Below are 26,007 nucleotides of genomic sequence, written 5' to 3'. Positions count from 1 at the left end.
TTTCAATAAACGGCCTAAGAAGAAACGCTACTTTTACTCCGCTACTTTTATCTACATTCAGCTCGCTACTCGCTACTAATTTTTATCGATCTGTTAATGCACGCTTTGTTTGTTTTGGTCTGTCAGACAGACCTTCAAAGTGCCTGCCTTACTGGTGACGTTTCACTTCGTTCCACCAATCAGATGCAGTCACTGGTGACGTTGGACCAATCAAACAGAGCCAGGGGTCACATGACCTGACTGGCTCCGAGCTAACTTCGGGTGTTACCATTTAGTGGTCAATTGTACGGAATATGCACTGTACTGTGCAATCTACTAATAAAAGTTCCAATCAATCAATCAAAAGTGTGAAGGAAAAAAGACCCATTTTTTATTTCAACCGTAAAGACTGACTGCACAGTTCCTGTCTTCACAATAAAAGTCCCGCTCCATCGCCCCTGCGCTTTCAAAATAAGAGTCTCCGAAAGCCAGCGCAAACAAGCTAGCAAGCTACGGAGTTTGCCGCCAATGTATTTCTTGTAAAGGGTATAAAAACGAATATGGAAGGTGGACAAATAAGATGCCAAATAACAACCACTTTCATGTGGTATTAGACAGAAAGGAGGAACTTTTTTTCTCCTCCATTTGAAAACGTGGACGTTACCAGCACTGCTTCCTGATTACAATCAATGCAAGTCATCAGAATCAGGTAATACACCAACTTATATTCTTGTCTTCATGAAAGAAAGGAATCTATATGTTAAACATGCATGTATAATTATTAAAACACCTTTAACATGTAAACAAAAACGGCAAAATAAATAAATATAAATTATATACTGTATATATCAATGTATGTATATATATATATATATATATATGTGTGTGTGTGTGTGTGTGTGTGTGTATATATATATATACACATATATATATATATATATATATATATATATATATATATATATATATATATATATATATGATATGTGTGTGTATGTTACTCAGTACTTGAGTACTTTTTTCACAACATACTTTTTACTTTTACTCAAGTAAATATTTGGGTGACTACTCCTTACTTTTACTTGAGTAATAAATCTCTAAAGTAACAGTACTCTTACTTGAGTACAATTTCTGGCTACTCTACCCACCTCTGCTAATAATGTTGTTGTATGCACACTGTGTCGAGCGGAAATGGCCTATCATAGCAGCACAACGGCAGCGTTCTTGCCATCACCATCAACTAGTCAATCGTCCGCGTGAGTATACGTTGTCATCATTACACAAAAACATGAATGTGTCATTTGTATCTGCGTTGTAAATTCATAAACTAAAGCACCGTTTCGCTCTGAGAGGAGCGTTTGGCGTGCCTGTTCAGTGTTTACAAAGACGCGCTCCTCTTTAACGCTAACGTTAATTAGTTGTGCAATACCTTTTACAACATTAACAATTACGTATACTATGTACAAACGAACAATTAACTTTCACTTTAATCATACTATCATTGTTGTGTTATTAAGCAAAATAAGCAAAAGTTTTACTTTTGTTGAAATGTTTACACTGTTGTTACAGAATATTTTGTTTTGCACTTTTTTGTATTGGATGTTTATCTTTATTTTTGCACATTTTAGCAAATAAGCAATACTTTTACTTTTGTTGAAATGTTTACACTGTTGTTACAGAATATTTCCGTTTTGCACTTTTTTGAATTGGATGTTTATCTTTATTTATACATTTTAAAGCAAAATAAGCAATACTTTTACTTTTGAAATGCTTATACTATTGCAGAATATTAAGATTTGCACTGGATGTTTACTTTTATATTTGCACATTAAAAGCAAATAAGCTACTTTTAATTTTGTTAAATGTTTACATTGTTACAGAATATTTTGTCATGTTGTTGTCAATGTTGACTGAGTGGCCATACTTTTTTTTTTGTAAATAAAAGCCATGCCTTTTGAAAAAACTGGCCTACATTTATTTTTTCATCTTCATTTTAAATAAAAAAAATAATCGGTAAAAGGAAAAATAATCTATAGATTAATCGAAAAAAATAATCTATAGATTAACCGATTAATCGAAAAAATAATCTATAGATTAATCGATAGAAAAATAATCGTTAGCTGCAGCCTTACTTCCAGTGCGATCGGCACGTTGTTGCTGCGACTTTTTTCGTTTTTTGGTACTTCCTTGAGTTTCGAAGAATAAATCATGTTCCTACCTGCACGTCCTGTCCGGAGTGTTCCGTTTGCATCCCGGGGGAACGAACCTCGCAGCAAGCTGCGACCCCCCGCACGTAACACTACACTGTATTAACTACACATGCAAATACCATACTAACCCAAATATAAGACAACCCTGGCTCTAAGACGACCTCTTCTTTTCAAGATTTGGTTGCGTAAAAATTTGATCTAGTTAAAAGACAGAAGTCTTTCTAGACCCTGAGCATTAGATCACGTCTATTATTTATGTATGTTGTGAAGTTCTACACTGAATTATGAATTGTTTACAAAAGGTGTTGCATTTGCTTTTATAACACTTCTTCTGCCAAGTGTACGGTATATATGTACAACGCTCTATTTTTACCTAGATATACCATAGTTGCCCGAACATGCAGTATATAAGACGACCCTTCTTTTTCACTGTACGTTTTTTAAGACATATAGAATAGCAGCCAGAATATAAAATTACCCTCCCCCAACCCCCTTTTATTAAGGGAAAACGACAAATGGTTAATGGTCTTTATTTACATACCACTTTTACTACACACAAAACGATACCCAAAGCACTTTAAATCATACATCCCATTCACACACACATTTACACCCTGTCTTATATTTGGGTCATTTACAGTGTACAATACCTGTGTATTAGTGTTTTCACCAAGAATGGACATTCAGCATTACTACAATTGCCTCTATCACGATGTTATTCAAATTTGTTAAAAGAATATTCCCACACTTTTTGTAGATGCAAAAATATAACTGTCTTCCACCATGTTTATTATAGAAAACTATGGTACATTTAATAGTTGCGACAATTACATTTGTTTAAACTGTATAAAATGTAATCCCTAATGTACTGTTTCGTCCCGGTTGCAACAAATTTGCTGCATCTCTGTGAAAGAGGCCAAGGAGTCCCCACTGGATTACTTCTAAATCCTATTGCAATATTAGCCACATATTAACTATTCTTAGTACAACTTAGTTCATGACCATAAAGGAAGGATTGATTAATGCGGGAACAAAGTTACCCATGAGCCAATTAAAATAGCATGTTTGAGTTGATGCTCAAAGTCAGTCACAGATGTAGTGACTTTAATAAGGCTGTAAAACAAAAGTTCTAACCCAACTTTGTTTTGCTGCCAGCTGACTTGACCTGACCGTATCACAGCTTGCTGTTATTTTTGGTCCAGACTGGAAACCGTATAGCCCGACCGAGCAAGAGGCAAACAAGATGAAGTTCCGCGGCTGAGTGTTATGCTCACAGAGGCATGCGCACATTCTTGGCGTAACCTCCGTCATCCTGGCTCGTGTTTGAGCCCGAGGTGCATGGAGCTGTGACACAATACTTGTATCTCGCATGGCACCCCTACGGTTGTGAAATGTGTATGGTTTCCCAGTTCATTTTAGCCCCAGTCTTTTTTCCAATACAAGTGTCTTGTCTTTGTTAAAAAAAACTATGGCCCGCGGGCCAACTGCAGCCCGCCGCTGTCTTTAATTTGTTCCGCTCGACAGGTAGCACAAGATCAATAAACAATATGACCGGGAGCAGTGTATCCACATCATGAATAAATATCAAGTGGTCTGATTGCTGCCTTTTTGTTGCCACCGAAAGTAACTCTGCCATTCATTGTACTTTTAAGGAGATGCAGCACAGCATTTCCATATGTAACCCAATCCAAACACCTCCCCTAGTCACGATGCAGGGAACATTTTTTTTTTAACAAACATAATCACACATAACACAACCTGCTCATTGAACTTTGTGGATAATATAAAAAAATGTCCGATCTTAATGACACCCATTTAAATCCCTTACAAGGAATGATGGGACAATGCAAAACACTCTCTCCACACTTAAACATGTTTGGCGCATTTTAGCTGCTTTATATTTATGATTGATTAAAAAACATTAAAGGGGAACTACACTTGTTTTGCAATTTTGCCTATCGCTCACAATCATTGTGAGAGACAAGAACACCTAAGTCTTTCTTTAATTAGGGTTTTAAAGATGATAGAAAATCGCTTGGAAGAGGCGGCTAATGGGACTCACCGTTTTAGCCTTCAAAGCTCTCTAGAACAACTTCAAAACCCTCCGACGTTTTATATACACACTGCAAGTTAATATATGATGTAGTGACAGACACGTTCATAACAATATGTAATATGTACAATATTTACCGCATTTTGGTTGTTTTAGTCATTGCCAGAACTAATTCCTCGGCGCACTGATTTCCGTTTCCATAGCAGTGCACCTCCGATGTCTGCCAACAACTGTGTTCCTGCTTCCGGACACTAAAGCATGTGTGTTTTGTAATCATGGCAGACTTGGTAATAGACAATGAAGACGACTATTTTTGGACAAATGAAGATTCACAACCTTATCTTTTTGAAGCTGAATTAAACTACTGCTTCTAAAAGCGAGCATGAAGAAGAGCGTGAAATGTTGGAGCAGACGGGGAAGCCTGCCACGCCAAGTGACGTCGGCGTGACGCAAAGCTGCAAATGTGGAATTTGGATACAAGCTATTTTAACATAAATGGCATGCTTAGCCTAAATAAACCAGGAAAAATGTCCATCGAGTGAGTCCCATTTTAATATCAATCATGCTAAACGCACCACGTCATGCGTGTTTGTACAACTACAGTGCATATGCTGTCTGGCTAGCTGTGTACAAACAACATAAAATGTGGGCTAACACTTTAAAGATACTGTAATATGATTGTTCGTGTTTTTCAGTCAGTTTAGATCGTTGTCCTAATGCAGTGTTGTGCATTACAAACTCAAACGCATTTTGTGTTGTCGTAGCAGCTAGCTTATCTCCTGCCATGGCTAGCTTTTACGGCTAAAACCTAAGCACGTCAATGTGTTACTACGCTAGAAAAATAGTTCTTCAATGTTTGCTCTTACAATAACAATATTGCTACAGCTTGGTTATTATACAGGTTATGGAACGTAAAGGAAGTATTGGTGATGTTTTTTAAAGGGGAACATTGTCACGATTTCAGAATTGTTAAAACCATTAAAAATCAGTTCCCAGTGGCTTATTATATTTTTCGAAGTTTTTTTCAAAATTTTACCCATCACACAATATCCCTAAAAAAAGCTTCAAAGTGCCTGATTTTAACCATCGTTATAAACACCCGTCCATTTTCCTGTGTCGTCACATAGTGAAGCCAACACAAACAAACATGGCGGAAAGAACAGCAAGCTATAGCGACATTAGCTCGGATTCAGACTCGGATTTCAGCGGCTTAAGCGATTCAACAGATTACGAATGTATTGAAACGGGTGGTTGTAGTGTGGAGGCAGGTAGCGAAAACGAAATTGAAGAAGAAACTGAAGCTATTGAGCCATATCGGTTTGAACCGTATGCAATCGAAACCGACGGAAACGACACGACAGCCAGCGACACGGGAGAAAGCGAGGACAAATTCGGCGATCGCCTTCTAACCAACGATTGGTATGTGTTTTTTTGGCATTAAAAGGAAACTAACAACTATGAACTAGGTTTACAGCATATGAAATACATTTGGCAACAACATGCACTTTGAGAGTGCAGACAGCCCAATTTTCATCAGTTAATATATTCTGTAGACATACCCTCATCCGCGCTCTTTTCCTGAAAGCTGATCTGTCCAGTTTTGGAGTTGATGTCAGCAGGCCAGGGAAGCTAGGGTCGATAGGGGGTTTAGCTCGCTCGTCTGCGGGAACAAACTGCCGCCATTGCTTGCCGTGCTACCGAGGTCCTTTGTCCCTGAATTGCTCACACACTCCGGCAGATTCAATGGGGGTCTGGCGGCAGATTTCTTTGACTTTATCGTTGGAAATGCATCTGCTTTGAGTGTCGCAGGATATCCACACATTCTTGCCATCTCTGTCGTAGCATAGTTTTCGTCGGTAAAGTGTGCGGAACAAACGTCCAATTTCTTGCCACTTTCGCATCTTTGGGCCACTGGTGCAACTTGAATCCGTCCCTGTTCGTGTTGTTACACCCTCCGACAACACACCGACGAGGCATGATGTCTCCAAGGTATGGAAAACAGTCGAAAAAACGGAAAATAACAGAGCTGATTTGACTCGGTGTTTGAGAAAATGGCGGATTGCTTCCCGATGTGACGCCACGTTGTGACGTCATCGCTCCGAGAGCGAATATTAGAAAGGCGTTTAATTCGCCAAAATTCACCCATTTAGAGTTCGGAAATCGGTTAAAAAAATATATGGTCTTTTTTCTGCAACATCCAGGTATATATTGACGCTTACATAGGTCTGGTGATAATGTTCCCCCTTTAAATGCATTTTTACAGTGATTTAGAGGTAGAATTGATTGCTCCCATTATTAGCTGCATTGCTAGCTACGTAGAACGAGACGATTTTTACATTTTAGAATGCAAAAATTAAAACAACCTTTTGTCTTCTTGTTTCTCATAATGATTGTGAACGATAGGCAACATTCCAAAAAAGTGCAGTTCCCCTTTGAGGAGGTTGTCATGGAATTAAACTAGGTAGGAGTTGAACTTTCACATATTCTTAATAACTAATTATATAATAATTATTAATTATATATTCATTATATTATTATAATAATATGCAATCCGCTTTCGGCCCCCGGCCAAATTTTTTAGGCCAAATGCGTGCCACCAGTCAAACAGTTTGGACACCCCTATTTTAAGCTAAAGGCTGGTCAGGAGTCTGAATAATTACTTGGATGAATCTAGAGTTTGTTGTCTTTAAGACTTCTACCTCATTCTCAGGACTTTGACAAGCAAATCCCAAGCTCAAATTTGGATTTCAAGCGTCGTGTTTCATGTTTAATCACCCGTCTTTGACAAGGCAAGAATAATCTAGGACTGAGTCAAATGTCTCTTCTTTGGATGTTAGCAGGAAGTAGTTGTCAAATCTTTGAAAGTACAACTTCAATCATGTCTTATATCAAATCTAGGTTTTTAGGAGCAGATTCTATTAAAGTTTGTGTTTAAGTCCAGCTTGAGTCAAGTCTGTGGTCTCATAATCAAGTCTTCCATCATGAACCAAATCTTTCACTATGAGCCTAAAATAAGGGTTTAACGATTCCCAGGGATGTTCCAATCAGGGTTTCATACTACTGATTAGAGGTGAGGGAAATAATAGATTTTTAGATGCATCGCAATGCGGACATGGACAATTATAAAATCGATTAGTAAACGTCAATAATCGATAATCGATGTATTTATTTTAAATAAATGAATGCAGACTTCAAAATTTGGCTGACTGCAGTGTGCAACCTCACCGAGAGATCCGACCGACCAGCTCCTTTATTTTAGGGCTCTTGTGTCCAGTTTTGCACACATATTCATTAATTTAACTAATGTGGGAATTAATTTAACTGTTACATTGCATTTTTTTTTTTTTTAAGTTGCAAGTGATAAACGCTTATTTAGTGAAACACAATTTTTTTTTAAACTGCATCAATAAAACTACATCAATATACCTAAATTAAAGATGCATCAATAATCGTAATCGAATCGTGAGGTGCTCAAATATTCCCACCTTTACTACTGATTTTGTCCATGATGAGATCGGCCAATACCAATATCGATATCGAGCACATGTATTACTTTACTTATACATTTTTCAGTTTATTTACAGTGAGTGCTATTGACAGTATAACAATATCAACACAATATTTCAGATAGTTCTTTTTTGTCTTTTATTACATACAATTGTTTGAACAAAACCAAGTCAATAGTAGAACACAAAAACTAAACAAAACTGCCCTGGTGACCAAAGGGAGAATTTATAGGCCATTGTTAAAACTATCCATCTCTATGGTGGGAAAACGTGGCTTATGAGGGTAGCTGATCAACGAAGGCTGAAGGTCTTCCACAGTGACTTTGTCCACCGGATCCTACAGTACCAGCACATTGATTGTGTACCTAACACATGTTTCCCTCAATACCTGAATCTACGGTCTCTCTTTTCTCTGTTGTTGCAACGGTGAATAAGATGGTTTAGTCTTGCGGCTCAAAGGCCGGAAGTCAGATGATTTGTGATGTCCTCCTTCCACCCCCACTGCCTTACTGGCGCAAGTGCGTTGGAGGACAGTTGAAGACCTGGGCAACGACGGTCAACCTAATCACTTTGGTATTGATCATACTATTATTACCCTTGGTATCGACACCACCAATAATGGAGCGATCCGCCCTCCTATTACGTTTTGTATACTGAAACTCTCTAGGTTCTTATTAATGTACTTATTTGCCTGATAACAGCTGCTTACTTTCTGCTGCAACATCTACATTTTATAAACTTGCTTGGTGTTGTTTAAAGCTATCTTAGTGGTTAGCTTAGCTATTAGCATGCCTGCTGTAAGCTTACTCTCGGTGTGTAACATGTTTAGCCTCGTCCTTCATTGATAATGTACTTGATAATGATACTTAAGATACTAAGAACTACAGTTAATTTGTCGCAATGGAGGTGTTTATTATTAGCTTAGGGGAGGGGCTCTATACTGTGTATGGAGACATAGCTGTTAGCTTGTCAGCCAGGGGACTAAAAATAAATAGAGTGTCAGCCAGAGGGGGTCGCCGTTTGTAAAAGACATTAATCGGCAATGGCAACCATGTACTTTTTATTGAAAAATGGCCGATACCGTTTGGTTTAGATCGATTACCGTTATAATGGTAAACCGTGATAAAATTACGATTTCAAATTTCTATTGTCGAAAAACCGTGATTGATCCTTAGTTTTAAAAACAACTCTGTGATACCGCTGATTTCCTGGAGAAGCAGCTAGCACACTAATTGCTAACTGGCTTAAAATGCTTACATGAATACAAGACACATAAACGTCTTTCCCCATTACAAACCACACCCGTTCTGCCTTTTAATATTAAACACTTTAAAACCTTTACAAAGGAAAACAGAAAAAGATAAACATATTTAAAAACACAAACATTTTGGAGACAAAAGTGTAACTTAAGCAACTTCTCCCCAAGTGAGTCAGAGCTTTTCTTTCTGTCACTTGTTTTGTTGTTGGTCTATGAAGCGTGCAATTGTATGTGTGCTACATGTATTATTTATTGCTCATTTTTATTTGAGCCCAAGCAGCAAAAGCTGCGAGACCCATTTGTAATTGCTCTGTGCATTATTTTTCTCCCACTTCGATTTAATTTTTGAGGGTCTTAACATGCATGAAAACTCATCAGTTTTTGTGAGCTTGTCTAGGTCTGGCAACATTTTTTTATATTTTGTGGCTACCGAACATGACATTTTAAATGTGTCTCCCTAGCGACCCTTTGAAAATGAAAAAAATAGCCCCTGTCACCATATTCACATATCATCCCGAAAATCGCTGGTGACGTCTATCATGACAGGACACACCTATACAGGAACCCATATTTGAAAACAAAGAGGAGCCGTCCATCTTGATTTTAGTCGGCCATTTTTAGGCCAAAAACGGTTCGTACTTCCACCACTCCTCCAAGGGAATTTGACCAAATGAGTTGCAGTTAAAATGACAAATTACAGACAAATGAGCAATGATATGTTGTGAAATAATATGGTGTGTGTGGCATCAATCAATCAATCAATGTTTATTTATATAGCCCTAAATCACAAGTGTCTCAAAGGGCTGCACAAGCCACAACGACATCCTCGGTACAGAGCCCACATAAGGGCAAGGAAAAACTAACCCCGGTGGGACGTCGATGTGAATGACTATGAGAAACCTTGGAGAGAACCGCATATGTGGGTAACCCCCCCCCCCCCTCTAGGGAGACCGAATGCAATGGATGTCGAGTGGGTCTAACATAATTTTGTGAGAGTACAGTCCATAGTGGATCCAGCATAACAGTAAGAGTCCAGTCCGAAGTGGGGCCAGCAGGAAACCATCCCGAGCGGAGACGGGTCAGCAGCGCAGATATGTTCCCAACCGATACACAGGCGAGCGGTCCACCCCGGGTCCCGACCCCGGACAGCCAGCACCCCATCCATGGCCACCGGACCTGAGTGTCTCTCCCTCCACAAGGGATAGGGGGGAGCAGAGGACAAAAGAAAAGAAACGGCAGATCAACTGGTCTAAAAGCGTGCCTTTGATCTGATGGCTTGCCACAAAACATTGATTACTTGGCTCCACAAACTCAGATCTTGATCAGATTTAGCACAATAATGATGATGACACTCTTAAGTGCTAGATTGGTCATAACCGGCGAAAACTGCTCAATCAATCATCAAACTGTCATGAGTGCACTTTAAATGATCAGATTTCATTCCAAACTGATATGAGGCTCTAATGTCAGGGTCTGATCATGACTACACATTGATTTTGACACCAATATTGCCCCCTTATGGTGGAAAATTCTAACTTCCTTCCATATGCTCCAATCTTTCTGAAATTTCTGATGGGGGGTTATTGGGTGGGATATGACTGCATGACTGCTGTGGCGCCAATATTGCCTCCTTGTGGTGGATTGCCAACATACCTGTGGTTAGGGGCGTGGTCAATATGACATAATCACATTATTTGTTTTGATGCATATATTTATAAACTATATCCATCATATTGTAGCTACTTCCATCCATCCATTTTCTACCGATTGTCCAGTTTGGGGTCGCGGGGGATGCTGGAGCCTATCTCAGCTGCATTCGGGCGGAAGGCGGGGTACACCCTGGACAAGTCGCCACCTCTTCGCAGGGCCAACACAGATTGACAGACAACATTCACACTCACATTCACACACTAGTGCCAATTTAGTGTTACCAACTTGCCGGTGTTAATGTGTATGTTAGTGTGTTATAATAATTTTTCCCATGGTCTGTGAACAAACCGTGTCGGCGGAGAATGAGGAAGTGTTGTGTGTCTAGGAGTGAAATAGGGAGATGTGTGTGCACGAAGAAAATACTTGTTGAGATTGGGCCCATTTTTAGCATAAAATTGGCAATAAAAGCTAAAAAGAGTGTTGGACTTTGTGTGGCTTCTTCTGGACACTACAATACATTATATTACTTTTTTTGTTTTCACGAGCAAAACCCTCATTTTGTTTGGCAACTAATATGTTGCCGTGGCACACCACCACGATCAAATGCATTAAGGGGAAATCCTGAGTCATAATTTCCTTCCACCTTATCCAATCTTCTTGAATTTATCAAGTAGCGTTTTAGTTTGCTCGTATTTCCCGCTTTGGACAGGTTTTTTTGGGTGATTTCCCTCTGTGCGGTGCGACTCGACTGGCTGGCTTCAAACGCTCGAGATGAAAGTGGCGCGCGATGCTTTGCAGAACGCAGACTTCCTTACCTCTGCCAAAGATAGGTTTTCAACAGGGTTTGGTTGTTTGTTTTTTAGCAACATAACTCAAAAAGTTATGGAAAGATTTTGAGGACATTTTCAGGAAATGTCCAAAAAACCCAATTCCTCTTGTCTACCACGAACACATCACTTCCTGCTTACAGCTTTCCACGCCCACACCTTGCCAACCACGCGCTGCTTTTTCTGGGAGATGTCGTTTATTTTCAGACCCGGCCAGCGCTAAAGCGCCAGAAAAAAAACACTCACCAAGTTTTTGTTTGATGTCAATGTCACAGCAATATTGTGAAGGCTTTAAAACCACAATACCGTGGTATCTATACTATCGCTACATCCCTAGTAATGCGTGTCCGCCGACTCGAGTGAACCCCTAGGTGCAAGGGGGAGGGGTGAGGGCCCTTTCAACGCTGCGCGCAGCTTTTATTAGGGCCTGAGCAGCAAAGGCTGTGAGGTTGTTGTTTTTTTGTCGTTTTGCTTTTGTAGCTGTATGTGGAAATAGTGCTTCTGAAGTGGCAGCTGGTTGCATTAGCTCTGTGCTCCTTTCATTTCTTTTAAGTCCTCTGTGTTTTTTAATGTTTACCTCTTGTTTGACAGCTCTGGTTTCTATTTCATTATGTATTTACTATGTATTAATGTACTTAAAAATGTTTAACCCTGTCTGATTGTGTGTGTAAGCACTACGGATGGAAATTGGCCTTTGGCTAAAATCCGGTGTGTTTACATTTCATTCCAAAATGTACAAAACCCAAAACCATTGAAGTTGGCACGTTGTGTAATTCGTAAAGAAAAACAGAATACATCCATCCATCCATTTTCTACCGCTTATTCCCTTTGGGGTCGCGGGGGGCGCTGGAGCCTATCTCAGCTACAATCGGGCGGAAGGCGGGGTACACCCTGGACAAGTCGCCACCTCATCACAGGGCCAACACAGATAGACAGACAACATTCACACTCACATCCACACACTGGGCATACAATGATTTGCAAATCCTTTTCAACTTATATTCAATTGAATAGACTGCAAAGACAAGATATTTAATGTTCGAACTAAGAAACTCAATTTCTTTTGCAAATGATCATCAACTTAAAATTTAATGGCAGCAACACATTGCAAGAAAGTTGGCACAGGGGCATTTTTACTACTGAGTTACATGGCCTTTCCTTTTAACGACACTCAGTAAACGTTTGGGAACTGAGGAGAGCAAATTTTGAACCTTTTTCAGGTGGAATTCTTTCCCTTTCTTGCTTGTTGTGCAGCTTAAGTTGTTCAACAGTCCGGGGTCTCCGTTGTCGTATTTTACGCTTCATAATGCGCCACACATTTTCAATGGGAGACAGGTCTGGACTACAGGCAGGCCAGTCTAGTACCCGCACTCTTTTACTATGAAGCCACACTGTTGGAACATGTGCTTGGCATTGTCTTGCTGAAATAAGCAGGGGCATCCATAATAACGTTGCTTGAATGGCAACATATGTCACTCCAAAACCTGTATGTACCTTTCAGCATTAATGGTGTTTTCACATATGTGTAAGTTACCCATGCCTTGGGCACTAATACACCCCCATACCATCACAGATGCTGCCTTTTGAACTTTGCGCTATAACAGTCCGGATGGTTCTTTTCGTCTTTGTTCCAGAGGAGACGACGTCCACAGTTTCCAAAAACAATTTGAAATGTAGACTCGTCAGACCACAGAACACTTTTCCACTTTGTATCAGTCCATCTTAGATGAGCTCGGGCCAAGCATTTGTTCTCAAAGTGGTGACCCTCGCCCAATCCATTTTTGTGAATGACTGAGCATTTCATGGAAGCTACTTTTATACCCAATCATGGCACCCACATGTTCCCAATTAGCCTATTCACCTGTGAGATTTTCCAAATAAGCATGATAAGCAAATGAGCATTCCTCAACCTTCTCAGTCGTTTTTGCCACTTATGCCAGTTTTTTTTAAACATGTTACAGGCATCAAATTCCAAATGAGCTATAATATTTGCAAAAAATAATAAAGTTTTCCAGTTCGAACGTTAAGTATCTTGTCTTTGCAGTCTATTCAATTGAATATGAGTTGAAAAGGATTGGCAAATCATCGTATTCTGTTTTTATTTACGATTTACACAACGTGCCAACTTCACTGGTTTTGGGGTTTGTATATAAATGATCATCAACTTGCAATGTCCCTCCGAAATAAAATGTAAGTGAATTGAATCAAACACTGGGCAAACAGCTAAAGAAGAAATATATTCAGGGTCACATTATATTTAGGTAAATATGATAGTCCATGACATTTTAGCAGATTGGAGGAAGGCTTCACATGTCTTCCGCTTTGTCTTTCAGGTGCAGATCAGAGTGACGATAATGCTCAGACATGATGCCCTGTCAGACCCATGTGTTGCTGAAGTGGCAGGAGCACCTCAACAGCTCCTGGGCGGCCGAGGTCAGCGTCCAGACGGCCACCAGGCATGGAGCTGCCGCCCTTTACAACAAGCTCCTCCACAACAAGGAGGTGGTGAGCGTGGCCCAGCCCGTGCAAGAACTGGTCGGCCCTCGCCTGCCTGACTTTGAGTGCGAGTCATGCGCCACAGCCGAGAAGGAGGAATACCTTTCGTCGTTGCTCCACAGCCAGCGATGGTTGTCTCACTGCATGCTGACGCAGACCCGCTACACGCACAGCCTCCACCACAGGCTAGTGGTTCTCCAGAGGATCTACTACGCACTTCACACGAAATACCACGACAACTTCCGCGCGCAGCTTCCCGCGCAAGTCGCAAAGGGTGGCACGGAATGTGGGCAACTTGAGCTGGCCTCAGAGCCCTGCTTGCCAGGGAGTGCCTCCAAGGTCAAATCGGGCACGGACGTTCTAATAGAGATGGGCGTGAGGACAGGTTTGAGCCTGCTCTTCTCACTCCTGCAGCAGAACTGGAGGTATGCCGCCTCCGAGCATCCAGATTCCATGCTTTGCAACGACGTGCTCGTCACCGCCTCCTCCGTGCTGGCGTCCCTGCCGCCACTTTCCCTCGCCAACGAAAGCAAGATACCCTCAGTCGGGCTGGACTGCTTAGCCCAAGTGGCTGACTTTTTGAAGAAGACGTCGGTAAGCTGCGGGACCGGCGGTGCTGACGTTACCGGAAGGAGGCTGGCGTTGGAGCTACTCCTCGGCCTGGCCATGCAGAGAGGATCGCTGAGGTTTCTCCTGGAGTGGGTGGAGGTGGCTTTGGCGGCTTCCATGTCCTCACGCACGCTCGCACCATCTTCCACCTCCCCACTCAGCTCCCAGCAGGCAGCTGGTGTGGGATTTGATGTCATCCATCACACTCTTCTCCAAATGAGGCAGTTTTCGGTAGGCTTTGATTTGGTATTACTTTGACTTAGAAAAAGAAAGAAAATAACAGATTTTTTTTTATTTGGTTATTTCATTTTATGATGAATATTATTAGACATTTATAATATGCAAACTGCACTGCGTCACAATGAGAACTGTTTGTCAAATTCTTAAATATCAAAATTGTTTTATTCAAAAAAATCTTTGGAATAGTTTATGGTCATTCAAAATATTTTTGCAATTGTTAATAATCATTTAAAAGTAGTTCTTACTTTGTTTTTTGTTTTTTTTAATATTTGTCTTTTTCCCCTAACCATTCCACAAGTTATTATTACTATATATTTACTATGAATAAACTACTTGGCATGAAAACACAATATTTGACATGCATTATATTATGCATTTGATATAATGCTATTATTTTTCCAATAAAGCACTATAATGTATTGTTGGGAAATATAGTTTGCCGCGAAAATACTGTATTTTGTTGCAAAAACAGAATAACTAATTGGGAAAATATTAGTTTATTTGCATGCTATAGTTTTTTGTAAAATCACAATATTTGTCATGAACTTACTGTTGCAGTGTTTTGCCACAAATTAGTATTAGTGTATTGGTAGTAGTATATTACCTACCATAAAATACTAATATATTTAGCACTTAAATGCAATATTTTGCCATAAAATGACCGTATTTGCCATGAAAGCACTATCATTTACCAATGAAACACTACATGTTGGCATAGATACAGCTTACATTTTAAACACAGCATTTTGCTATAAAAATGCTAGTTTTGGCAATGAAAACATTGTATTTTGTCATTTGAATGTTTAATGTTGCCATATGTGCTGAATATTTAACATTAAAACGCTATCATTTACCATTGAAACTGTATAGTTTACATAAAAATGCATTGCAATGAAACACATGAACATGAAAATGTTATGTCCATGAAAATACCTTTTACTGTTGGAATGCTCAATTTGAAACGTCTCACATACAGTATGTTGCAATTCTATAAAAAGTGAAAACTTATGTATCACAATTTAATATGTAATAATGTACTTGTTGGTCTTTTTGGGTAATCTTGACCGTAATAAAGTACCGTATTTTTCGGACTATAAGGCACACTTAAAATCCTTTCATTTTCACCAAAAATTAACAGTGCACCTAATGTACATATTAATTCTGGTTGTGCTTACCTACCTCGAAACAATTTTATTTCGTACATGGTTTAATGATAAGTTTGATCAGTTGATGGCAGTCACACATAAGTGATACATGTGGACTGCAGGTTGACGCCCCCTAGCAAGCACAGGTTAGCAAGCAAGTCCAAAATTTTGATGTTTCATTGAGAATATAGAAAATTACACACTGCGTTTAAAAATCTGTAAAAATGTGTTAGTACGACTTTGGTAAGCTATGAAGCCGCACAGCTTGATGCCTTGTCTGTGCATTACGGCTACCGTAGTCAGACATGCTGTGCTTTAACATACAGGTATTATTATAGTGTATATATATATATATATATATACTGTATATATAATATGCATATCATTTGGCGGGATTTATTTTTTTTGCAATATTATGCAAAACTAATTGGTTCCTGCTGATCCTTATTTGGGATCTGCACAGGTCTCCAAAATTTGAGTGCATCCACCATTGTAGTCTGCGCCGTAGTCGATAAGCTGCTTTTTTTTAAAAATGTTATCCTCTTGTTGTGGGGCATTCATTCTCCGCTGTTGCCATTTCTAATACAAAGTAACGTACAGTAACTTGGAATTTATATCTGTCAGTAGACTCCATATGGAAGCGCTAAAACTACAACATGGCATATGGGGAGAAAATGCAGTCGAAGTGGAGCCACATAAATAAGACCCGCCCACAAAACACTGCATCCTGAAGAAACGTCAGAAAGCGGCTTGAAGATGATCTGTAAAACATAATCTATGTAACATTTTGACCAAAGAACCACCATTACATCTTATGTAGACCACAAGGAAGTAATTTAAATGTAGAAAAAAATATCATAATATGACCCCTTTAATGCGCCTTATAATTTGGTGCGCCTTTTGTATTAAAATAGACACGCTCATCAGCATTGCGCCTTATAATCCGGTGCGCCCTACGGTACGAAAAATATGGTAACGCTGTATGTACGACAACAAACAAATTTGTCAAAATAAAGTGACAATTTGTGTAACGCACACCCGAATATTAAAATATTTTCCTTCAGGGTTTCCGTGGCGACGTCGTCCACACTCCGGTGCTACAAAGGGACACAGACGGTCTTTGCAGACTCTCCCAGGCTGCCCTGTGTCTCTTTGAGCAGGTAAGACAGCACATGGACTTTGGCTTAATAAATGTAATCTCTCACTCGCTTGCTTTCCCGCCTTTTTGCAGATCTGTAACCTGGCGTCGTACTGCCTGTGCTCCTGCAGCACTGATGCGGTCGCTCCGGGCAGCGAGAGCGACGCTGTGGTGGTGTACGTGTGGGGGAGCAACAGCAGCCATCAGCTGGCAGAGGGAACGCTAGAGAAAATCCTGCTGCCTAAACCCACACAGGGGTTCAGTGACGCCCAAATGGTGCGAGCATGTCTTTTTTTTATTTTATTTTTTTTATTTACTTGAAAGTGAACATGATCTGACATTTAATTCGGTGCAGACGTCCACAAACAAAAATAGTATTCTGACTAGAGATGTCCGATAATATCGGCCTACCGATCTTATCGGCCGATAAATGCGTTAAAATGTAATATCGTAAATTATCGGTATCGTTTTTTTTATTTTTTATTTTTTTATTTTTATTAAATCAACATAAAAAACACAAGATACACTTACAATTAGTGCACCAACCCAAAAAACCTTCCTCCCCCATTTACACTAATTCACACTCATTCACACAAAAGGGTTGTTTATTTCTGTTATTAATATTCTGGTTCCTACATTATATATCAATATATTCTGGTTCCTACATTATATGTCAATATATATCAATACAGTCTGCAAGGGATACAGTCCGTAAGCACACATGATTGTGCGTGCTGCTGGTCCACTAATAGTACTAACCTTTAACAGTTAATTTTAGTATTTTTCATTAATTACTAGTTTCAATGTAACTGTTTTATATTGTTTTACTTTCTTGTTTATTTAAGAAAATGTTTTTAATTTATTTGTCTTATTTTATTTTATAAATTTTTTTTAAAAGTACCTTATCTTCACCATACCTGGTTGTCCAAATTAGGCATAATAATGTGTCAATTCCATGACTGCATATATCGGTTGATATCGGTATCGGTAATTAAAGAGTTGGACAATATCGGAATATCGGATATCGACAAAAAGCCATTATCGGACATCTCTAATTCTGACTGTTCTCCTCCCGTCCCGTACATACTTGCCAACCTTAAGAACTCAGAATTAGGCAGATATTCAAAAGGCCCGCAAAGGTCATATATACACTGTTCTCTAATTTTTCATGCGTGTGAGCAAACACAAAAATTCCCTGAGCATTCAGTGGCGCATATGTGAGCAACATTTGACAAGCACCTGTCCCAAACCTTGCATGATAGCAATTTAAATGTCTTATTATAATAATCAAAGGACAGCAGTCATTTCCATCAGATTGTTTTCTAATATAGAGGATTTGGCCCACTTACAATGAAAATAACGTGTTTTCATGAGCTACTAGAATTGTATGTCTGGGTAGGAGTCATACTTTGGAAATATTTTGTACCCCTCTCAGAAATCACATTTAATTCCCCTTAAAACATTCACATGTTGCACAAATAGATGTAAGTATGGGATACATAGCACATTCCTGTAACTTTCTGTCTGTAAAATCTATCTTTATTATTAGCATTTCTGTAATCTAGTAACAACAGCATTTCATGATTAATATCCATAAATTAATTTTTTTTATAAATGACAGTAGAAAAAGCACACATCTGATTAGGGAGTCATAATGTAACGGCCTGGAATTTACACTTTGCGTGGTGTTTTTGTGTGGCCTTAAATGCATCAGTGGCTAAGTGTCAAGAGTGTGTGTGTTGGTGCAGGTGTGAGAGAGAGTGGCTGCTGTTGATATGACAAAGAGTTTGTTTTGGCCTGCTTTGTACAGGAGACAATGACCAGTTTTGCTAGATTTAAGTTGTTTACTAATGTTTTTGGTGTGATTACGCCCGAATATAAACAGTTTTGCTCAATAAAGTGATCGATGGACCTCATGTCCTCCCCAAAGCGTCTCGACAGAGGTTACAATAATTGAACAGTGTTGACAAATCATCTGTTTTGGTCGCTTGTTGTCACCTGTCACTCACAGTTGCAATGCAAAATCATGCAGAATACGTTTTTATGTGTTTATTTTGTTTTGAGTTCAGATGGAATTAGGTTTAGTGTGCGGCATAGATTTGCTGTGCTCAGGACGCGTGAGCAGTACTCAATTGCGCAGGCACGAACCTGAGAGGGAACGTTGAAAGCAATATTGTTGTCCGGGTGGAAATCGAGAGAAATTTGTGAAAATGGTGGCCCCGGGAGATTTTCGGGAGGAGCACTGAAATTCTGGACTTTCTCAGGAAAATCGGAAAAGGTTGGCAAGTATGGAGCCTGTAGGAGGCAGAATGAACATTGCCAAGTGAAGTTAAGTTTTAACTTGACCCCAATCAAGTGGATTGTCTTTCGGCATTTTCCCGTTCATGGTGTTATGGGATAGTATGGTATCAGTGGTATTTGCTGCGGGCAGCACGGTGGAGCAGTGGTTGTGTCTCACAGCAAGGAGGATTCATGGGCTTGGGGTCTTTCTGTGTAGTTTGCATGTTTATTGCATGTTCTCCCCTGTGACTGCGTGGGTTCTCTCCGGGTACTCCAGCTTCCTCCCACGGACAAAGACATGCACCTGGCAATAGGCTGATTGGGAACATTAAATTGGTCCTAGTGCATTGGTGTCCAAACAGAGGCCCGCCGGCTTCTTACATTTTGCCCGCGCAACATCATGAGTAAATAAGGAATCTTGCCCGTAAGGAGATTGCATTCATTTTAAAAAGTCTGCCTTTGATATTGCCATTTTGTCACCATCAAGTGGAAAATGTGAGTTATTCAGGTCAATGACCTTTAATTATGGTCTGAACACAATTGTGCGCAGCATTTACTTACATGACCCAATGCAAACAACTTTCCTTAGTCATGGTGAAAAAAAAAGAATCCAACCAAACACAAAATGTCAACACACATGGTCACACATAACACAACCTGCTCACTGAACTTACTGGATTTTATTAAAAAAAATTTGAATACACCATAAAACATTCAAAATTAACCCCATTCAAATCCATTAAAAGCCTGATGGAGAAAATGCAAAAACACTCTCCACACTTATCCAATCCATGTTTGGCACATTTTAGCTACTTTATATTTCTGATTGATTACAAAACTTTAAGGGGGTTGTTGTCACAGAAGTAAACAAAGGAGTAGTTAAACTTTCACATACACTTAATATCCAATTAAATTAATTATTAATTATATATCCATTATATTAATATAAAATGTACACATATATATATATATATATATATATATATATCCTATATAAATGTGTGTGAATGTATGTGTGTGTATGTATATTGATGTTTATATATGTGTGTGTATATGTACTGTATGTATGTATTTATAAAAAATTAAAAAAAACTAAATTAGTGTAGGGATTTCGATATCAATTGTATTTACATTACACACTTACATTTACATTTAAACCATTTTTGTTACCTTGTTTCTGGTAACTCTTTAGTAATATTCTTTAAGTGTTTGCTGGATATTTTATTTTTGCACATTGCTGTTGCAGGTTTTTCTTACCAACTGAATCAAAATCCGCATTATTGGCTATGTATGTTTAACACACAAGGAATTTAACTTCAGACTGTGCTCTCTCGATAGAATATTAACATTAAATAATTATAATTTGTTAATAATAAACACAGGTAATTTAAGACTAATATGTATGAGACAAGATGACACTTTTACTGTAACTACAAAGTAACGGAGTAAATGTAGCGCGTTACTACCTACTTCTGGATGTCTTCTACAGAATTGGAGCCCATTTACTCGCATAGACAGTGTGAATAAAGACTTGCACTTAAACGTAGACAAACTTCATTGAGCCACAAGGAAAGGGCATGTAAAACTATTATTTCGATCACTGAATTGCATGTTTTCCAGACTTCCCTGCTCTTTTATCTCCTCTTCCACAGACACCATAGCCTGTGTTTCCTCATGTTTTTTCCTATGTTTCCTATTTCCTCAAGCATCTTGAGGAAAACATCAGTAGAAGAGAACACAAAATAAAATACCACCGACTTACTTTCTTTTTCTCTCGTTTTTGAGCACTGGGTCTGCTCTCCGTTTTTTGCAGGTTCTGACTCAGTCTTTCTCCCTTCAAGGGTGCTCCTGACTTTCAGGATCGCTTTTGTCTTGAGTCTGTTACATTTATTTCATCCAAACGGCAACCAAAACCCTGCTTCTTTGAAGCCAGAATTATTGAAATAATCACTGAAAATTATAATCCTCTCGCTTGGTACGTCCCATTTTGTGTGAGTCAATTTGACTGTAGCAGTCCATACTTTCCTCATAGTCCCATCCATCCATCCATTTTCTACCGCTTGTCCCTTTTGGGGTCACGTGGGGTCGCTGGAGCCTATCTCAGCTGCATTCGGGCGCAAGGCGGGGTACACCCTGGACAAGTCGCCACCTCATCACAGGGCCAACACAGATAAACAGACAACATTCACACTCACATTCACACACTAGGGCCAATTTAGTGTTGCCAATCAACCTATCCCCAGGTGCATGTCTTTGGAGGAGGGAACCCACGCAGTCACGGGGAGAACATGCAATCTCCACACAAAGATCCCCTGGACCTTCGTATTGTGGGGCAGATGCACTAACTCCTCTTCCACCGTGCTGCCCTCCTCATATTCCCATCATTTGTAAATGTATGCAGGCTGACCCGTTCTTTAGTTGTATTGCTACAACCTGCAATACTGCATCTAGCAGAAATATTTGATCATTCCTTTCAATTCTGCGTAAAAATAAGATGATTTAGGCTGAAGATGACACCAAAACACATACTACACAATTGCCTCCAGTCTTCTGTATGTGTCGCCAGCAGGCTGATGCAGGCCCGCCCGCATTTTGGAGCTAAAAATGGGCTTTCCAAAATGTGCTGGAACTTGTTCAAAAACGACCCTAAAATTACTACTGTGTATATTTTGGGGGGACTTTTACATGTCAACATTATTTTAAGGTCCAGGACTAGGAAATAAGTGCCAACCTTGTCAGCGTTAGTGGGGCTCTTTAAGATTCAAAACTGACTCTGAACTCAACAGTAAACACAAGCTTTACAGATGTTGTGGCTGTTCTACAGGCATTAATATAATTAATCATAAAACATCAGATGTCAAATAAAAGTTATGTTTTAAAGGTTGTTTGAGGTGAGGTGTTTATTTGTGTAAGGGTATGAGCGAGGCCACTATTTGTGGTAATAGCCATTCATGTCCTCTCTGACTTCCTTTTCAGATCGAGGCAGGCCAGTACTGTACCTTCTCCGTGTCTGCAAATGGCGCTGTGAAGGCCTGCGGTAAAGGCAGTTATGGCCGTTTGGGTCTAGGGGACTCCAACAACCAGTCAATGCCCAAGAAACTGGTGCTGGAGCCACATAGGAACATGAAAAAGGTGTCCTCCTCCAAGGGCTCGGATGGCCACACCTTGGCCATCACTATGGAGGGAGAGGTAAGAAGATAGAAGGAATTGTGTAGATCTCACTTCTGCATCACTGTATTCATAACAATCTCCAAATACTTATTTTAGGTATTCAGCTGGGGGGATGGAGAATATGGAAAACTGGGCCACGGTAACAGTGCTACACAGAAATACCCCAAAATCATCCAAGGACCACTGATTGGCAAGGTGGAAAAAATGCTGGAGAAAAGAAAAAGAGATGGAGTTTTATTTTGAAAGCCAATATTTATGCCTCTCTTCCAGGTTGTGGTATGTGTGTCTGCTGGCTACAGGCACAGTGCAGCAGTGACTAACGACGGCGAGCTTTACACATGGGGTGAAGGGGACTTTGGCAGACTTGGTGCGCACATAATTTGTCACTCTTTTTGTTGCGTGTTGGCAATGATCAGCTGTCTCTCCCCTCCTTTTACAGTATATTGTTCTATAATTTAACCCTGAAACACTTTATTTTTATATTAAAACTTTATATTTTGCCCATTGAATTAACCATGAAAACATTTGCTATTCAATTGGTATGTTTTGTCATGAAAACACTACATGTTGCCATTTCAATTGTACATTTTGCCATAAAAATACTATTTTCCATGAAAACAATGCACTGTAATTAACCATTAAAATTCTATTTTTGCCATGAAACACAAATATTTACCATTAGAATGCTGTATTTTGCCATGAAATTACAATATGCTGTCATTGTTACCCTACATTTTCCCATAAAAACATACAATTAAAACAGAAAAGCAATATTTCTTTCATGAAAACAAACATTTACCACTGAAATAATTTATCGCTGTGATGACATGTCATTTCAAACCTACATCTACCATTGAAATACAGTATTTTCCACAAAAACAACATCAAGGCGCAATATTTAGATATTAAAAACACAAAATCGCACATTTCAAATTTGATATTGTATATATATATTTTGCCTAGAAAACAATGGTTTTTTTCATGGCCATGAAATACCATTGTAAAAATGCAATATTTTGGCATTAAAACACACAATTTTACCACATAAAAGTTATTTTTGTCATGAAAATATTTAACCATTACATTTCTATGTCCATCCATGAAATCACTGTATTCCATCAAAAACAAAACAAAACAGTATATTTGCCATAAAAACATTACAGTGTTCCTTATTAAAAAAAAATAAAAAAAATTGCCATTAAAACCCAACTTTACCCTCGAAACACAAAATCTGCCATGAAAACGCTATCTTTTCCCACTCCATCTTGTCCAGGCCACAGTGACAGCCAGAGCCGGAACACGCCGACACTGGTGAAGGATATCAGCGGCGTGGGGCAGGTGGCGTGCGGCAGTTCGCATACCATCGCCGTCGCACAGGATGGACGCACCGCGTGGTCCTTTGGAGGCGGAGACAATGGTACGCTGTGAAAACAAAGCACTGCTGTGGTGCATAACATAGCTGTTTGGTTATGACTCTTACCTTGCAGGTAAACTCGGTCACGGGGACACAAACCGAGTGTATCGCCCAAAGGTCATCGAGGCCCTGCATGGGTTCATCATCAGGAAAGTATGCGCTGGAAGCCAATCCTCTTTGGCCCTTACCTCTGCGGGACAGGTGAGAATTTGGACTTGAATCTGGACTCTTTTGGTTTGGTCATTGTCTGTCATTCTCTATGTAAACAGAAGTTAACACTGTAAAGGAAAACGTTTGAATACCAATTGGTGATTATTTCTATGTAGGCTTAATTAATTTCTATGTTCAATCATGTGATTGTATACATTCACCCAGGTGTTTGCATGGGGCTGTGGCTCGTGTTTAGGATGTGGCTCCTCCGAGACTACCTCGCTGAGGCCCAGGTTCATCGAGGACCTGAGTATCACCAAGGTCATCGACATCTCATGTGGTGACAGCCACTGTCTGGCTCTATCGCACGGTACAATGAAAAGTACAATACCGTATTTTTCGGACTATAAGTCGCAGTTTTTTTCATAGTTTGGCCGGGGGTGCGACTTATACTCAGGAGCGACTTATGTGTGAAATTATTAACACATTACCGTAAAATATAAAATAATATTATTTAGCTCATTCACGTAAGAGACTAGACGTATAAGATTTAATCGGATTTAGCGATTAGGAGTGACAGATTGTTTGGTAAACGTATAGCATGTTCTATATGTTATAGTTATTTGAATGACTCTTACCATAATATGTTACGTTAACATACCAGGCACGTTCTCAGTTGGTTATTTATGCGTCATATAACGTACACTTATTCAGCCTGTTGTTCACTATTCTTTATTTATTTTAGATTGCCTTTCAAATGTCTATTCTTGGTGTTGGGTTTTATCAATTAAATTTCCCCCAAAAATGCGACTTATACTCCAGTGCGACTTATATATGTTTTTTTTCCTTCTTTGTTGTGCATTTTCGGCCGGTGCGACTTATACTCCGGAGCGACTTATACTCCGGAGCGACTTATACTCCCGAAAATAAGGTAATAATCCTCCCATTACCACCCTGTGTAATATGCTGCGCTCCTGTTTCTTCAGAGAACGAAGTGTACGCGTGGGGGAACAACACCATGGGCCAGTGTGGGCAAGGACACACCTCCACGCCTGTTACCAAACCCAAGAAAGTGCTCGGTCTGGAGGGGGTGTCCATCCAGCAGATCACTGCCGGAACGTCTCACAGTTTGGCTTGGACTGCAGTTCCCACGGATAGGTAAAGAGAGTGCATTTATTGACCCAAATATAAGAGGGCTCTGAAAATAAAACAAGTCTTCTTTTCAAGACTTTTCAAGACATTTACAGTAGTACCTCAACTTAAGAGCTTAATTGGTTTTGTTCTTAACTCAAAACACTTATCTCCCATTGAAGTCAATTTAACAGCCCAATTTTAACATGTAACATGCCTTTTAAAAAGAAGAACAAACTTTTAATAAATATTGTATGGAAAAAATACAACAATGTACAACTAACAACTACAGTAGTTTTATGAAGCAATGTAATAATGTACAGCATTTACCTTGGGTTATGGATATCTATGGTATCTCCTTCCTGCGGTTTCTCCATCAAACACACCATCAGAAGCTTTTCTATATTCTCAAGGATAAATGTTTGCTATTTAGATATTTTTTAACATTCCTGGCTGGCGTTAGTCTCCTCCAGTACAGACGAGCAGTGATATGCTCGAATTGCAACCCTATAATTTTTTGAGGGATTTTTTTTTTTTAAAATCAATTTCATCTACCGTATTTTTTCGGAGTATAAGTCGCACTGGAGTATAAGTCGCACCTGCCGGAAATGCACAATAGAGAAGGAAAAAAACATATATAAGTCGCACTGGAGCCCGGCCAAACTATGAAAAAAACTGCGACTTATAGTCCGAAAATTACGGTACTTCTTCTCAGCACTGTCTTTGACACCCACTTTTTTCCTTCCCTAC

The 26,007-nt window shown here is 39.4% G+C and overlaps 1 protein-coding gene across 5 annotated transcripts in view; it reads left to right on the top strand.

Annotated features, from left to right (window-relative positions):
- The window catches only part of LOC133574783 (probable E3 ubiquitin-protein ligase HERC1), a 116,440-nt gene that overhangs the window by 19,230 nt on the left and 71,203 nt on the right, over positions 1–26,007 (top strand). For 4 of the 5 annotated variants that reach the window (XM_061927055.2, XM_061927056.2, XM_061927058.2 and 1 more), the window contains 10 exons: positions 13,817–14,819; positions 17,038–17,133; positions 17,205–17,387; positions 22,368–22,580; positions 22,659–22,757; positions 22,833–22,929; positions 23,836–23,979; positions 24,050–24,177; positions 24,352–24,496; positions 25,113–25,284. In XM_061927055.2, coding sequence (XP_061783039.1) covers positions 13,848–14,819; positions 17,038–17,133; positions 17,205–17,387; positions 22,368–22,580; positions 22,659–22,757; positions 22,833–22,929; positions 23,836–23,979; positions 24,050–24,177; positions 24,352–24,496; positions 25,113–25,284 — 2,249 coding nt within the window. In that variant the 5' untranslated portion in view covers positions 13,817–13,847. Of the gene's footprint in view, positions 1–13,816; positions 14,820–17,037; positions 17,134–17,204; positions 17,388–22,367; positions 22,581–22,658; positions 22,758–22,832; positions 22,930–23,835; positions 23,980–24,049; positions 24,178–24,351; positions 24,497–25,112; positions 25,285–26,007 lie in introns of those variants that run through there. The other variant, XM_061927059.1, reaches the window with a different exon arrangement.

This window comes from Nerophis lumbriciformis, linkage group LG32 (genome assembly GCF_033978685.3).
Source record: "Nerophis lumbriciformis linkage group LG32, RoL_Nlum_v2.1, whole genome shotgun sequence".
Taxonomy (NCBI): domain Eukaryota; kingdom Metazoa; phylum Chordata; class Actinopteri; order Syngnathiformes; family Syngnathidae; genus Nerophis; species Nerophis lumbriciformis.
Note: the sequence above shows the minus strand (reverse complement) of the source record. Positions and strands in the feature narration are given on the sequence as shown.